Source organism: Dermochelys coriacea, chromosome 3, assembly GCF_009764565.3.
Source record: "Dermochelys coriacea isolate rDerCor1 chromosome 3, rDerCor1.pri.v4, whole genome shotgun sequence".
Taxonomy (NCBI): domain Eukaryota; kingdom Metazoa; phylum Chordata; order Testudines; family Dermochelyidae; genus Dermochelys; species Dermochelys coriacea.
The window spans coordinates 166,198,060-166,215,571 of record NC_050070.1 but is presented as its reverse complement, the minus strand read 5'-3'; the positions used below and the strand labels follow the sequence as shown (position 1 = coordinate 166,215,571).

The 17,512-nt window shown below is 40.4% G+C and overlaps 1 protein-coding gene across 1 annotated transcript in view; it reads right to left on the bottom strand.

Moving 5' to 3' along the window:
- Window positions 1–17,512, bottom strand: part of USH2A (usherin) — a 590,403-nt gene that overhangs the window by 501,919 nt on the left and 70,972 nt on the right. Inside the window, 2 exon segments of the mRNA XM_038396580.2 lie at window positions 12,624–12,754; window positions 13,531–13,726. Of these exon segments, the coding sequence (XP_038252508.1) occupies window positions 12,624–12,754; window positions 13,531–13,726 (327 nt within the window).

Sequence of the window (17,512 nt, the reverse complement as noted above, 5' to 3'; positions counted from 1 at the left end):
GAGGATACATAAATAAGTTGCCTTTGTAAGATGGTTTTTCCATGACATCACAGAATTTTGGGGGATTCTGCCATTCATGAATGTCATGGATGGAAAAATATGAGGTGAATAATGTACATCATAATGCATCTTTTAGTTTCAATGTGTTCAATTGGTGCTATTTATCAGACTACTCAGATATCCTGAATATGTTTGAGAAAGAAAGAAAAGTCACACTGGTTTATGACAAAAAAATTATATTTATATACATATATATTTTGAAATAATTCCTGTAGCTTATCCATTAGCTAGATTTTCATGATGCTTTTAAATAATGTATGTAGTTCAGAAGAAGTGCTCCAAAATGTATCCTGAACAATCTCTAAGGAACATACAGCAAAGTAAAGTTCTAAAGTCTGCTATATAGCAGAACTGAAATACATTTACCCTTGATCCTTTGAATGCCCAAGACAGCAATACAGTAAAGAAATCCCCCATATACTGTTCTTAGCATTGCATACTTGAATGTCTTTTAAAGGGAATTAATAGCCATCAAGAGTTCTCAAAGAAGTAAATTTCTGAAATATTTTTCTTGCTGCTTGGATATATTTCACCCTGAAATTATGAGCCACAATTTGTGAAAGGTGCTTGTGGAATCTTTCAATATATTATATTAGAACATTTTACAAATGCTTACTGAATGGCAAAACTATACATGGTGCTATTCTTCTGTTTATTCTTTTTAGCTCCGTTAATAAAAATATGCAAGCCTTAATTGTTTTAAACTATGAGAAAATAGTTATTGAATCATAAAAATTAAAGACAGAAAAGAACTTTTCGATCATTTACGATAAAATTGTCCAAAGTGCCTGGGAAAGTTCTTCGGGCACCCAGGACTGTGAGTCACTTTGTTACCCCCTGCCTCCAGTGTGAGGGGGTCTTGTCTGTGCCTAGCTGGCTATTAATTCCCTAACACCTCCAGCATTTCAGTCACTCAAGCAATCTTCTCCGGGCTATGCCAGCCCTGTCTTTGCCTTGCAGGTTAACAGCAGGTGCACCACAGTCCCCACGTCTCTTTGAAGTATTCCCCTGTGATATCTAGCCCCGACACTGGTTACTCAGAGAAATCCCAAATCCCCTGCCCCAAAGGTACAGTGTACCTCTAATTTACCAGTTTCACCTTAAATTACTGCTCATGTAAACCACACAGTACTTGTGGGCACTTATAAGAAATAAAAAGCAAGTTTACTTAACAAAGGAAAGTTAACTACAAACAAGAGAGAGTTGTGGAAACAAATCATTAGAATACCAAAAAAAAATCATAAACCCACTAAAGTTGGCTCTACACATTAATAGTTACCTTTCCAATCTATTAAAGTAGGTTTTCCGCCCAGCTTTCAGTCTGTTGCAGAGTTGGTATGGGAACCAGAAGCCCAGTTTTTCATAACATCCCCAACTCCCCAAGAAGTCTCCTCAGTGAAAGAATAGAAAGGGTCTTCCTTCTACCTTCCCAAATACTGAATCAGTCTTTTGTCTTTATTCACAGACAGGGTGATCTCCTGTCTGTTGTAATGTCCTCTTTTCCCTTCAAGTGTTTTCAATTGTTTGTAGTTTGGATGGTTTTCCCTTTAATGTCCTGGGATGGAGCAAAACTAGATAATCGAGCTTTGCATTCCACCACTGGGTAACCAGGCTGGGGTGACAACTCACTCCTGCTTGAATGGGCCATCCCTGAAATATATTATCCCCTGGTGACCAACTTTTACTCGAAGTCCATAAAGAATACTTTCAGTATAGTTACATTGGTCCTTAAATATTACCTGTACATACATCTCACCATTCATAGATTCATAGATACTAAGGTCAGAAGGGACCACTCTGATCATCTAGTCCGACCTCCTGCACAGCGCAGGCCACAGAATGTCACCCACCACTCCTATGAAAAACCTCACCCATGTCTGAGCTATTGAAGTCCTCAAATCATGGTTCAAAACTTCAAGGAGCAGAGAAGCCTCCCTCCAGTCAACCATGCCCCATGCTACAGAGGAAGGCAAAAAAACCTCCAGGGCCTCTCCAATCTGCCCTGGAGGAAAACTCCCTCCCGACCCCAAACATGGCAATCAGCCAAACCCTGAGCACATGGGCAAGATTCACCAGCCAGATACCCAGGAAAGAATTTTCTATAGTAAATCAGATCCCATCCATCTAATATCCCATCTCAGGGGATTTGGCCTATTTACCCTGAATATTTAAAGATAAATTACTTACCAAAATCCCATTATCCCATCATACCATCTCCTCCATAAACTTATCGAGTAGAATCTTAAAACCAGATAGATCTTTTGCCCCCACTGCTTCCCTTGGAAGGTTATTCCAAAACTTCACTCCTCTGATGGTTAAAAACCTTCGTCTGATTTCAAGTCTAAACTTCCTGGTGGCCAGTTTATACCCATTTGTTCTTGTGTCCACATTGGTGCTGAGCTGAAATAATTCCTCTCCCTCTCCTATATTTATCCCTCTGATATATTTATAGAGAGCAATCATATCTCCCCTCAACCTTCTTTTAGTTAGGCTAAACAAGCCAAGCTCCTTAAGTCTCCTTTCATAAGACAAGTTTTCCATTCCTCGGATCATCCTAGTAGCCCTTCTCTGTACCTGCTCCAGTTTGAATTCATCCTTTTTAAACATGGGAGACCAGAACTGCACACAGTATTCTAGGTGAGGTCTCACCAGTGCCTTGTATAACGGTACTAAAACCTCCTTATCCCTACTGGAAATGCCTCTCCTGATGCATCCCAAAACCGCATTAGCTTTTTTCACAGCCATATCACATTGGCAGCTCATAGTCATCCTATGATCAACCAATACTCCAAGGTCCTTCTCCTCTTCTGTTACTTCTAATTGATGCGTCCCCAACTTATAACTAAAATTCTTGTTATTAATCCCTAAATGCATAACCTTACACTTCTCACTATTAAATTTCATCCTATTACTATTACTCCAGTTTACAAGGTCATCCAGATCCTCCTGTATAATATCCCGATCCTTCTCCGAATTGGCAATACCTCCCAGCTTTGTATCATCTGCAAACTTTATTAGCACACTCCCACTTTTTGTGCCAAGGTCAGTAACAAAAAGATTAAATAAGATTGGTCCCAAAACCGATCCCTGAGGAACTCCACTGGTAACCTCCCTCCAACCTGACAGTTCGCCTTTCAGTAGGACCCGTTGCAGTCTCCCCTTTAACCAATTCCTTATCCACCTTCTGATGTTCATATTGATCCCCATCTTCTCCAATTTAACTAATAATTCCCCATGTGGCACGGTATCAAATGCCTTACTGAAATCTAGGTAAATTAGATCCACTGCATTTCCTTTATCTAAAAAATCTGTTACTTTTTCAAAAAAGGAGATTAGGTTCGTTTGGCACGATCTACCTTTTGTAAAACCATGTTGTATTTTGTCCCATTTACCATTGACTTCAATGTCCTTAACTAATTTCTCCTTCAAAATTTTTTCCAGGACCTTGCATACTACAGATGTCAACTAACTGGCCTGTAGTTACCCGGATCACTTTTTTTTCCTTTCTTAAAATAGGAACTATATTAGCAATTCTCCAATCATTCGGTACTATTCCTGAGTTTACAGATTCATTAAAAATTCTTGCTAATGGGCTTGCAATTTCAGGTGCCAATTCCTTTAATATTCTTGGATGAAGATTATCTGGGCCCCCCGATTTAGTCCCATTAAGCTGTTTCAGTTTCGCTTCTACCTCTGATATGGTAATATCTACCTCTATATCCTCCTTCCCATTTGTCATGCTACCATTATCCCCAAGATCCTCTTTAGCCTTATTAAAGACTGAGGCAAAGTATTTGTTTAGATATTGGGCCATGCATAGATTATCTTTAACCTCCGCTCCATCCTCAGTGTTAAGCGGCCCCACTTCTTCCTTCTTAGTTTTCTTCTTATTTATATGGCTATAGAACCTTTTACTATTGGTTTTAATTCCCTTTGCAAGGTCCAACTCTACTCGACTTTTAGCCTCTCTGACTTTATCCCTACATCTTCTGACCTCAATTAGGTAGCTTTCCTTGCTGATCCCTCCCATCTTCCACTCCCTGTATGCTTTCTGCTTCTTCATAATCACCTCTCTAAGATGCTTGCTCATCCAGCTTGGTCTACAACTCCTTCCTATGAATTTTTTCCCCTTTCTTGGGATACAGGCTTCCGATAGCTTCTGCAGTTTTGATTTAAAGTAATCCCAGGCCTCAACTGCCTTTAGATCCATAAGTTCTTCAGTCCAATCCACTTCCCTAACTAATTGCCTTAATTTTTGAAAGTCAGCCCTTTTGAAATCAAAAACCCTAGTTGCAGATTTATTTTTGTTAATCCTTCCATTTAGTTTGAACTGAATTAGCTCATGATCACTTGAGCCAAGATTGTCCCCTACAACCATTTCTTCTATGAGGTCCTCGCTACTCACCAAAATTAAATCTAAAATGGCATCCCCTCTAGTCGGTTCAGCAACTACTTGATGAAGGAATCCATCAGCTATCGCATCTAGGAAAATCTGAGCCCTATTATTATTACTAGCACTGGTCCTCCAGTCTATATCTGGGAAGTTAAAGTCTCTCATGATCACGCAGTTTCCATTAGTATTTACTTTATTAAAGACATTAAAAAGGGCTCTATCCATAACCAAATTAGATCCCGGAGGTCTATAGCACACCCCAAGCACTATCGCAGGAGAGGCTTTACTAGTTTTCTTCCCCAATGTAATTTTTGCCCAGACAGACTCTGTCTTATCCATTGCATCGCTTCTTATTTCTTTACATTCTAACTCATCGTTGATATACAATGCTACTCCACCCCCTTTACCTTTGTTTCTGTCTTTCCTAAAGAGCACATACCCTTCAATACCTGTAGTCCAGTCATGACTACTATTCCACCATGTTTCTGTTATCCCTATAATATCTGGTTTCACTTCCTGCACCAGTAGCTCTAGTTCCTCCATTTTGTTACCTAGACTCCTTGCATTGGTGTATAAACATCTTAATTTTTGCTGTTTGGCCTCGATCACATTTTGTACCCTATTAGGCACAGTCATTCTACAGCCAGTATAACCTATTAGACTAGTATCCACACCGCCCTCGCTCCTTATATACATTCTCCTACCCATGGCTGTATCCTTTCTTACTTCATCTTCTTCCCTCTCAATGCTAAAATCTGGCGTGGAGATTTTCTGGACATCTCCCATCCATCTCCCCCCAATTCCTAGTTTAAAGCTCTCTTTATCAGTTGTGCCAGCCTCGATCCTAGAAGTCTATTTCCTTCCCTACTCAGATGAAGTCCATCCCGAGAGAACTGACCTCTGTCCGTGAATGCCTCCCAGTGGCCATACATCCCAAAGCCCTCCTTATAGCACCACTGCCTAAGCCATCTGTTGACAGTCATAATCTTGTCACACCTTTGTTGCCCTTCTCTAGGAACAGGAAGGATCCCGCTAAAGATCACCTGAGCCTCAATTTCCTTAAGCGTCTTCCCCAGCCTAGCATAGTCTCCCTTGATACTTTCCAGCGAGAATCTGGCTGTATCATTTGTTCCCACATGAAGGATAATTAGGGGATTCTTTCCCGCTCCCTTGAGGATCCTTTTCAACCTCAGGTCTACATCCCATATCTTAGCACCCGGAAGACAGCACACCCTTCTATTCTCAGGATCAGCTCTAGTTACAGGCCTGTCTATTCTTCTCAATAAAGAGTCCCCGATCACATAGACCTGCCTTTTCCTGGTGACAGTGCTATTCTCCAGTCTCTCTCCTGTTCCCTCTGGCTGCAAGTTCTTTCCATTCCTATTTTACCTTACAATTCTCTTCAACCCATCCTGTATCCTCCTGGGGCTCATATTTGGTGTAGTCTCCCTTGACTCTTCCCCTTTTTCTATAGGGCTAGCCTCTCTTCTCTTCTTCCTTACCCTTCCACCTTCAACAAGTACCTGCTGAGCCCCTTCATTTTCCAACTCTGCAAACCTGTTCCTAAGCTCTATTTCTCCTTCACTAGCCCGTCTTTTTCTCTGCCTGGTTCTTTGAGTCACATGTTTCCACTGACCACTTTCCTCATCCAGTCTCTCCTCAAAATTCCCCAGCCCTGCTTCCATCCGTGAGTCTGAGCTTTTCCCTTCAGATACCTCATATCTTTGCTCCATCATCTGCTCAAACCCCTTCCTAAACTCAACCAGACTTTCCACCTGCATCTCCAAACCTCGGATCTTTTCCTCCATCAGCTCTATCAGACGGCATTTCATGCAGACAAAACTCTTACCGGTTCCCCCCTCCAGGATCATGTACATACCACAGCTTCCACATCCAGTCATCCTCAATGTGTCTTTCACTGCAGGAGTCACTCCCACAGCTTCCTCTGTATCTGTCATCTCCTTCCCACCTAAATCCTGTTAATCTGGGAAACACAAGCCACACCAAAAAGACCACCCCCCCAGCAAAAGCAAACCCCAAACAAGCACAATCCAAACCCCCCTTCCAAACTCCCACTCAAACTCCCCTGTTTAGAGCTCTGTTTGCTAGCTCCTGTGCCGCTGCAGCTGTCTGAATTATGAACCATGATTATATATCTTGCTATGAGCTTTCTATAGATATCTTACATGATACTCCTTATGGATACAGACCCAGAAAGACATGTTTGACCTAATGAGTTTGCCAAAGGGTCTCTGTGATGGCACCTAATTTTCAAAAGTGATTTAGGCACTTAGGAGCCTACATACGTTTTATTTCAATGAGATTAAATTTAAACTAAAGAGGTCATTAATACATATAAACAAAGTTTCCAAAAATGGGTGCCTAAAGTTAGGCTTTTAAGTCTATCAATCATTAGGCACCTAAATAAGTGGCCTTAATCTCAAATGCCCTGAGCAACTCTCAAAGTTATTGGGGTGTGTGTCTAGAGGTCTGACAGAGTACTGGGGTATGTGGCTTCATATCATGCAAGTGTATTTAGTGACATATTGATAGGGCAGAGATAAAATGGAGATGGTGGCGTGAAGCCTTAGTAACAGTAATGCCTCTTAATGCTTCACTGACTGCATAAATAAGCCCAAGTGTAACTGAGAATTCAGGCCTGTGCCTGGGGGGCAATGATAATAGGAGATAAGGGATACAGGGATAGAGAGGGGGGATAAGAAGTATGATGGTGGAAAGGAGACCACACTTCAAATGTTTGCTTGAGGGGCCCATCCAAAAGTTGTTCTGATCTGAAATTAATGCTCATGAAAGAACCTGGATTAACATGACTGGGCAAACACCCCACCCCACCCCCGTTGACTTAGTGATGCAGGATCAGGCCTCCAGGTACAGCTTTGCAAAAGGAGTGAAATTTTCCCACATCATCCTGCCAATGTTACTTTGTAATATAAGGCATTGGATTGAACACTGACCCCTACAATGTGTGACAGGAGTATAAGCTTTTGTAACCCTGCCCCCGCATGTGTAATAAAGAGCAGTTTCTTACCACAGCTACTGCATGTGACACACTCATTACATGGTGTCACAAATAAGCAAAAGTGGAAAAAATAAAGCCACCTGACTCCCTTAGTTGAGAAGGGAAATTAACAGAGAATGGGACGAGGTTGTTGCAGCACTTCCAAATTTTCCTGAAAGGAAGTATAATTGAAGATAAATGAGAGAGGGAAAGTTCTTCCATTCCATTCCATATAGCAGGTTAGAAGAGATGTACAATGCATTCCAGTGGGAACAGGAAAAGGATTGCAAACTGCTGCATGTGCTGGAACAAGTAAGTAGATTGTAAAGTGGGTTAGGTGAAAAGAAGCAAGGGAAACGGCTATGCAGTAAGGGAGGGAGAGAGAGAGGGCCAGAAGAGATGAATCTCCAACTCCAGATGTTACAGGAAACACCATGGTAGGGACTTACTCTGGAAGCTCTCCCATGTGTGTGCAGGCTGGGAGAGTGAAGATGGAAGCCATTTCTTCCTTCATTCTCCCTCTTCACAGGACACCTAAAAGGCTTTCTGAGTGCAAGGGGAAAGTTATAGCATTACCAGTGGCACCAGACACTCTAAATGGGTTATGGATTTCTCCACATCTCTTCTAGACTGACTGCTGGTCAAGAGTGGGCACAACTTTAAAAGGGTGTAGCTGCTGCCTCCTGCATGCTCCTTCTCCCTTGAAACTTTCTCTCTACAGCAAAATGTCTCAGCCACTGCCATTGGGTATGCTGCTCCTCCAAATTTCCACTAGCACAGCTGTGGCTTGCAAGGCCAAAATACAGCTTTTATGTTTAATCTGTTTCTTAAAATGTAAATAAAGGTACTGTGACAGGGTGTTCCACTCACCACTAGGGTGGCAGCTCCTCTTGGTTGTTTTGGGGAATAGTTTACCAGGTTGACCACCCTTCCTACAGTTGTATGCCATCTCTCCACCTCTCTCTCTGGGTCTGCAGCACCTCTCTCACTCCACAAGCTGCTGCTGCCTCTTCGTGACAGCCTCCCAGCCACGTCACTCTACACATTTTCCACTTCCAGGGTAACAAAGTCTTCCTTCAGCAGTCCTAGGCAGTCTTCCCATTCGCTGCCATAGGTTCCACTCCTTCAGTGGCTGGCAGGGGAACCTGGGCCCACCCTCTGCTCCGGGTTCCAGCTCAGGGACCCTCTAGCCAGCAGCCAAGGTCTGTTGCCTTCTAGACCTTACTGCCTCTCCCTGAGCCCTTTCCTACCATCCTTGCTTCCCCACTCTCTGGGTTTGTCAGCCCAAACACACCTCCATTCTCCCAGGGAGTGTCTGCAGACTTTCCCAGCAGCTCCCTTCTGCTGCCAATTTCCTGCATTTGTAAGTCCAGCACAGCTGTTCCCCCTCAGTTGGGCTACCTCAGTCAGGGGTTGCTTAGCCACCTGATTCCTCTCTGCTGTGTCCTATTGGGTTAATTAGCCCCCCTTTGTCTTCATTAACCCTTTCAGGACAAGTGTGGGGCGAATGCCTCATCACAGTTACTAGAACATAGCGGTCTGTGAGTGCACACTACCTACTGCCCTCTAAGCATTCAGAATCCATTCAAATACAACACATACAAATTCACATTTCCCATCAAGAGCAGAGTGAAATAGATAAACAGAACAGAAATACAGTATCCATGCTCATGTCAATGAAGTTTTGGGGGCAGCGGTAGTGTATTGATTACTCTTTTGCCCCTCCTGCTAATTTTATCTAAGCATATTTTTGTACATGAGTAAATATGCTTTGGGGTAATTCAAATGTTCCCCTTTGGATTTCCGCAGCTCTTTAGAGCTTGATGACAGATAACTAGTTCTGCGCAGAAGAAAAAAACATTGATGAATTGCAGGAAATGGTAAATTATGCAGTGAAACTGTATTCTATATCGGTTTTAGCGTATTTCCTTGAAAATTATCATTGTGATGTGACAATTAATTTTCCTGAGTAGGGTCCTTATTCCTTATGATTCCATCTTCCACGGGTCAGACCTGGAAACACTTCCTTCAATGATGCCTTTCTTTGTCATGTAATTCATTTCATTCCTTAGTCTACAGCTATATTAATCTATTTTTAATGCCTCTTAATCATTTATCTCTGCCCTGCTTCTATTGCAGCAGTCTACTGATGCCTTTTTGAGCAGCTCAGTCTCCCCCATTTTTCCCTTTTTTTCTTTTCTTTTTTTTTTTATAATCACAGCTTCAAGCTCATGCCTCAGCCTCTTTCATTACAGTATTTAATTTTCAAAAAGGGAGAGTGGGCCTACTGTGGCAACTATCAAGGCATTGCCCTCCTCTCCATTGGTGGGAAGATTCTTACTAGAATCTTACTGAATCGCCTGCTCCTTCTTGCAGAGGAAGTATTTCCAGAATCCCAGTGTGGCTTCAGATCATCATGAGGCACCTCAGACATGATTTTCGCATCCAGGCAGATTTAGGAAAAATGTCAAGAACACCACCAGGAACTGTATATGGCCTTTATCAATCTGACCAAAGCTTTTGACTCTGTCAATCATGAGGGTCTGTGGAAAATCATGTCAAAGTTTGGCTGCCCAAGCCAATTTATCACCATTGTAAGACTCCTCCATGACCAGATGACTGCCTCCATCCTGTGCAGTGGCTCTACCTCTGAGCCCTTTGTCATCCAAACTGGCATAAAATAAGGTTGTGTAGTGGCACCCTCCCTTTTCTCCAGCTATGAAAACATTAACCCAAGACCGTCTACCACTGGGCAATCGCATCCAATATCGGACAGAAGGCAAACTCTTCAATCTTTCTCATCTCCATGCCAGAACTAAAGTAATATCGGCAACAATAACTGAACTTCAGTACCCAGATGATTGTGCCGTAGTTGCACACTCAAAGGAGGATCTTCAAACAGCTCTTAAATGCTTCTCTGATGCTTACAAAAGCCTAAGGCTAACTCTGAACATTGGCAAAACAAAAGTTCTCCACCAGCCAATCCCCGGTCAATCATCAGATCCAGCAAGGAAGATCTACATTGACAAAGAAGAACTGGAAAATGTAGAATACTTTGCCTATCTTGGCAGCCATCTCTCACAGAGGGCAGACATAAATGTCGAGATTCAACGCAGAATCCACTACACCAGCCTTGCCTTTGGCAGACTATCTCACCAGGTGTTCAACAATCACAACATCAGAACTCATATTGGACTTTTAGTTTATAAAGAAGTTGTAATCCCAACTCTCCTCTATGGCTGTGAGACTTGGGTGACCTAATGTCAGTGTCCTCAGAGAGGCCAACATCTTCAGTATTGAGGCCCTGGTTATCCAGCACCAGCTGATGTGGAGCAGGCACTGATATACGCTTACCAAAACAACTGCTGTACGCCCAACTCACCAAAGGAGAAAGGAATTGGGGAGGCCAAAAGAAACACTATAAAGACACCCTCAAGATAAACATCTAGAGATGCAGCATTGATACCACACACTAGGAGACAGCAGCCCAGGATAGGGACAACTGGCAAAGACTTGTCAGAGAGGGAGCATCCACTTTTGAGGAAAATCGCCTTGCCCTAGTTAGAGAAAAACACCAGAAAAAAAAAGGAAAGACAACTGCTATGCAGCAATCGTGACTCAACCCTGTCTTCCAACACCACATACAATGTCTGCCAATGAGCCTGTGGCTCAAGGATTGAACTCCTCAGTCACCAAAGGACCCTTGAAAAAGAAAACCTGTGAAAAAGATCATCCCTGATCTCGAAGGATCGCCAACGATGATGATGATGTTGCATCAGTTAATAATTTTTGAATTTATTTTACCACCTTTAATTATTACCCCAAGTTACTGTTAGACTAGAGTAACAACTCATCAGCAACAGCGAATGTTAAAACTAGTGTCCAATTTCTCATTTATTCCTCCTTGCTTTAGTGAGAGATCAGAGAGTCTGTTTCTCCTTGTAGCTATTTGGTATTATCATTATTAAAATATAGGGCTCTAACTTTACACATTGCTTTACAAACAGACAGCAGCCCTGCAATGAGCTCTGCACAGGCAGATGAAGTCACGTGGTTTTCCGTACATATGGGGTCATTTGTAGGATCAAGGCTACAAAGAAAACACTACCACAAAGATCTTACAATCTAAGTAAAATAAACAAAAGTAAAAAATTATAGGACAAATGTTACAATGGTTATTTTATGAAGAAGTTGTTAACCCTCAATGGAAGAGAAATAACAACGTATGTTGAAATATACTGAGGAAATGGTTCCAGATTTTAAAATTACATTTGGGGAGACAAAAAAAAAAGCCACTGCAGAACTGCCTATCAGAGCCAGTTCAGGGTCAGAATTCTGGTACTATGTGATAAAAAATTGCATCAACGCATTTTTCAACGCAACGCATATGCAAGACTTGAATGTCACTTGTGTTTTCTTGCTCACTTTATTTTCCGTATGCAGGTATGAGGAAAAAATACCACCAACCCAGCATTTTATAACATGTTGCTGGATTCAATCCCATGATTTATCATTCTTGTACTGTGACTGAGCACATTTTAACAGGCACTCAGTAGGCACTTTGAAAGACACAGTAAGATTTATTAGCAGACTATATGCCTTTCTTGTAAATGAGATCCAAAGACTCAAGAAGCATAGCTGATGTCTTTTTTTCCTTTTTATTTTTCAAAACAAGAGGAGCATGGTGACTTATATGGAGATCAATCTTTGTCTACATATCAGGAGGAAAGTTAATTAAATTTTAGCGTAATTTGGACTCTGTTTACATTTTCAAAATTGAGCAGTAATTTTTGGTGCATCCATTTTTTGAGTGCACCACCTGAGACACCTTAAAGAGCCCAGATTTTAAGAAGGATGGTACTCAAGTTGGGCACTCAAAACCATATTTATTTCTGAAAATTTGTATGTGTATATTTTACATTCACTCCTGATTGCAGGACAAAGCTCTGCACCTAACACCATTCTCAGATTGTTTACAAAGTCTTGTTAGCCTTCCAGTCTTCAGTATGAATCAGCCACCATTTTGTAAAGGAGGAACTACAGCAACTTATATAAAGCAGTATCCATTTAAGCACATCTTGTAATTAATGTTACTGATACACCAACCAACGGATAGAACATTTGCTGATATTTTGTGTTTGGATCACTTACCTTATCACACAGGAGGCTATTATTTTTGGTGCCTGCTGTGTAGCAGTCACAGGTTTTACAAACATCGACAGTGGAAAGATCTGCACCTGCTTGCCGGTAATGGAAATCCTTACACATCTCACAGTTTCTTCCTGCATGAGGGAAAGGTTATGCATTATGGCTTCCAATTCATTAAAATTAGCTGTATAATTCAAAATTAAAGACTCTATTCCTTTGAGAGAATTCTATAATTTTCAGGATGTCCATTTTAATGCACCTTTCATCTCTACCTGCCAATTTAGTGATCCAGAGCATATGAAACAATGAACCTGTTACAAACTGTGTTTTACTCCATTAAACTTCCATCTGTTATATAATACCACACTTCTATAGAGCTATGCTACGTGAATGTCTATACATTTTTTTGGACAACTTACTGTTGAACCTCAAACTTTCCCCTTTCATAGAGAAAGCCAAGAACACTGAAATAAGTATGCAAACCCTCTACATATGGAATGAGCAAATTTTTACTCATTAAAGAGGAATCTGATATTTTACCAAGAATCTGTTTGCTGTATGTTACCTGGTTAGACCAATGTGATGGTCCTGATAGAAACACTGTACATCATGTATAATGGAAACCATTTTGCAAGTTTAACTGCAGCAGATGTTGATGTTCATGCTATAATAAAGTATGCTGAGATATAATTTACATGGAAGATTCTATACAAAATTATATTGCATTGTAGTGATGGCATTTCTCTATCTTAGCTGTTTACATAATTCTAGCTACTGAAGTACACAGGAGCTGTACTTCAAAAAATTTAATTTTCTCTTCATCATTGTTGAACCTCAGATCCATTTGGGTATTTATGACTGACTCTCTCCAAAATGTCCCTGCATATTTTGATGTTGCTTGTTAAATTACCTGTGGTGTTATGTTGACAGTTATCACATACTCCGCCACCTCCTCTATAGTGTTCATTAGGAAAAGAATCCATTGCTATGTCATAGTGGCAGCTTACTGCATGGCCATAGCACTGACAAGGTTTACAATTATAAGCTTGAACTTGGTCACCTGGATGAAAAGGCTTGTCATGATATAATGGCAAACAGCGCTCACACTAAAATTTAAAAGAAAAAGTTTATTGCTGTATATTTCTCTACAAGGTACATATTCATATTGCATTTTATGTTTTTCCTTTTTTTCATAGTTGAACGTGTTGGCATATAGACTTTTAAAAATATGTGGCAAGCAAAAATCATTCAAAAATCTTCCACAAGAATTAAGTTCAAGGGGGATATAAAATATAATAAAATAAAAACTGCTAGAAAACTTAGTTCAGACTTAGCGTGAGCTTTACAAAGGCATGTAGGGATCTAAAGATACAGATAGGTCGCTGGTGGGATTTGCAAAAATGCCCAAGTAGTTCAATGGGAATTGGGCATCGAACCTGCTTAGGCATTTTTGGGCTTTAAGATGTAATAAATAGGTATAACGCCTCCCTCCATGGTTTTCGGGGTCCCCAGACCTTCAAAGCTATATTTTAGCCTGTAAAATTAAAATCTTGTAAAATTATAATGGCATTTAGACACCTAAACATGGTCCCCTTGCACCCTCCCACCCCCGCCATAAGGCACCTACACAAGGCTCACTATAATCTGGCCTACACACGTGTTTTATACAAATATTTGCAAGTCAATAATATAAATATTAGTCATCATTCCAAACTACGTAAAAGCACTATGTACATGTTCAGAAAAAAAAATGGTAAAATATCATTACTGATACAAGTTATTAATTTAAAAACCCTAAAAATGTTTGTAGGCATCCAACTGGAATTATTGCTTTAAGTTATACATTTGTCTGAACTGTTTGTCTTCATTTCACCAGTGATTTCTAATGTCCACTTAACTTAAGAAAGTTTGGTGTGGTTTAAAAGCTGATTAAACCAAAATCTCTCCAGTTCTATATATAATTTATTTACCAAATTAAGTGTGAAATATGATACTGATGCAATATTAGTGAACCAGTTGTAGTTGTTTATGTAAGGGTCCTGGGGCAAAATGTTTTCTTATTGAAAAGGTTTTTATTTCTTCAAATTTATTTAGTATTTACAAAAGCAAATGATTTTAAATTTATTCCTTCATGTGAAATTAAACAGAACAAAATAGCCTAGAATCTGAAAGAACCCAAAATTTCTGTTCAAGTTCTGTTGAAACCAGGCTATTGCACATCTGTAATGCTTTGTAAATAGTATGAAATGAATAATCTCAAATTTATAATAGACTCTGCAAAACTTCAAGGAGAAGGTTTATTGTGGCTATTGGTTCATCAAAAACAAAAAAAATGGATTTCTTACAGATAACTAATGGATGGTATTTTGGACAATTACATTCTAATTATTCAGAAATGATCCAATTAATGTGCGACAGCGGATGGATCACTTGATGATTACCTGTTCTGTTCATTCCCTCTGGGGAACCTGGCATTGGCCACTGACAGAAGACAGGATACTGGGCTAGGTGGACCTTTGGTCTGACCCAGTATGACCGTTCTTATGTTTCTTAGTTATAGCACCACAATGAGAACAAGCACAAAAAGTAAAAGGAGCTTATGTATTGAGACATACATAAGCTAAAAAACACACCACCAACACAAGAGCAAGAGAATGGGAAAAAGCTGAATGGTATGAGAAAGCCAAAGCAAAATGGACAAAGTTCAAACTTCATTTGAGGAAGTGCAGTTTCATTTATTTCAATGAAGTAATTGTATGCATAAAAAGAGTCTGAATTTGGCCCAGTAAACAAACAATTCTCTCTCTCTGTTGGTAGAAACAAATAAATATATTAAGAGAGGGGGGTGGTTGAGTTTGAGAAGGTTATTGCAGGAAAGTTAAGATACATTTAGTTCTGAATATGGTGAAGGTGGTTATCGTTCTTATTCCATCTGACTGAGTTCTGTTGTCTTTGTCCAAAACTTCTCTGGTTCTCTCTTCTGTGGGTATAAGTCTTCCCATTTGTCAACAGATTCTTTTTTCCTGTTGAGTGAAGCTGTCATGTGAGGTCATCATTGCAGTAGGAAAGGTAATCTCTCACATAGCCAGAGACAATACCATGCAGGGATTTTAAAATCAGTCTGACGACCTTGAACTAGACTCTGCATTCAATGGGAAGCCAGCACAGGAAGCAGCAAATTTGGAGGACATGTTCCTAAAAACCAATGTTAGTAAGCAGATGAATTGTTGTTGTATGAAGTAGCTGTAGCTTCCTCAGGCCATTGAGCTTCACTCCTAGATACTGACATTTTCAGTAGGCCACTCTGAGGTTATGAACATGTAGGTCACTGTGGCCTGATCAGTAACAAACAGAATCCAGCACATTCCTCTGGCTAGTCACAGATGAAGTGGGTGTTCTTTGCACATGGCTATTTGGGTACCTTAGCACAGTACCTAAGACAGCTCTCAAGGCAGCAGTTCAATCTAACAATATGAGTATAGATTACTTCAATAGTGAGGGCTGAAACAGAGGTGAATTCTTCAAAGCACTTCCTTCTTCTTACCAGCATGCTCTCAGTCTTGTCAAGGTTCAACTTCAGTCATCTGCTCTTCAGCCAGGCACTTTTGGAAAGCTTGGAGAGGGTGCCCTTAATGTTTGCTATGAGAGAAATGTAGAGCTGGATGTTGTCCACACACTGCTGGCACTGCAGCCTGTTTTGTCTTACTAGCTTTCTAGACACGTTTATATAGGTATTGAACAGGATGGGGACTCAACTTTGCAAAACCTCATAAGTGAGAGCTTTTGACCATAATAGTCCTGGGTTTGCTTAACAAGGAAAAACTCTGCCATTTCAGGGTATTTCCATCACTCATGCAGTTTCTTGGGGACAGGACAAGAGTGTTGGTTATCAATGGTATTAAATGCTTGAAAGGTCCAGTAGAATGAGAATGGATATATTTTTATTGTCAACAAGCAGGAGGAGGTAATGCACCAAAGCAACAAGTGCTGTCTGTCCCATGCTCCCAGCTGAAGCCTTAATGGGAGGGGTCCAGGATGTTGGCATTTGACACTGGAGATCATTTTTGGCCAACAGTGACTTAGTTATTTAAGTCTTGGACTTCATTCAAACTCTAGTGTAGACAGCATCTTTTAGAGACAACTATATCACAAATCATCTGTGCCATAGGACATACTAAGTGTCTGCCGTGTATAAGAATGGTGTAGTATTCCTTTCAATAGTTGTAAGTCCTCTGTGTATTCTGTTCTAGAAGCTGCCAGAAATATGTCAGAACAGCTGTATGTATATAGCTAGGCCTTGCAAACTTACATATAGCTAGTAAACCATTATCAGGGATCTAGCTGCACAAGTATGGAATAGGAGCTCTAATTTCATATGTAATGGGAGATCATACTGAAAGGCCTTTGCTTCTAGCTTTTTTATGTCTGCAAAATGTAACTATGCCAATGACAAAAGCCATGGTACAACACAAAACTAAATATGATCCAGTGCTGGCTGAAATGTATGACATTATGATGATTGGAAGATTTAGGCACACAAACATCTGTTTAAAGGGCTATTACCCTATTCCTAAACACTGCAGTGTCCACTTTTGGAAAAATTACTCAGGATATTTTCTAAACATTTGTGCCAGGTTACAAATATTTGTGGCTCTAAGGGAGCGGCTTAGAGAGAATGGGGGTACCAATAGCAAGACACTGGAATAGAACGTAAAATATTTTAAAAATATTTTCTTGATACATTTTGGCCAAATCAGATTCTGGAAGTTTCCATTACTGTATATTTTAACATGAGTTGCTTTTCTGCAAGATTATTTATAGAATGAGTTTTCAGAATCAAGAATTACCTAAGGACAGTTACAAAAAATAGGGGATTAATATGGGTTGAATCT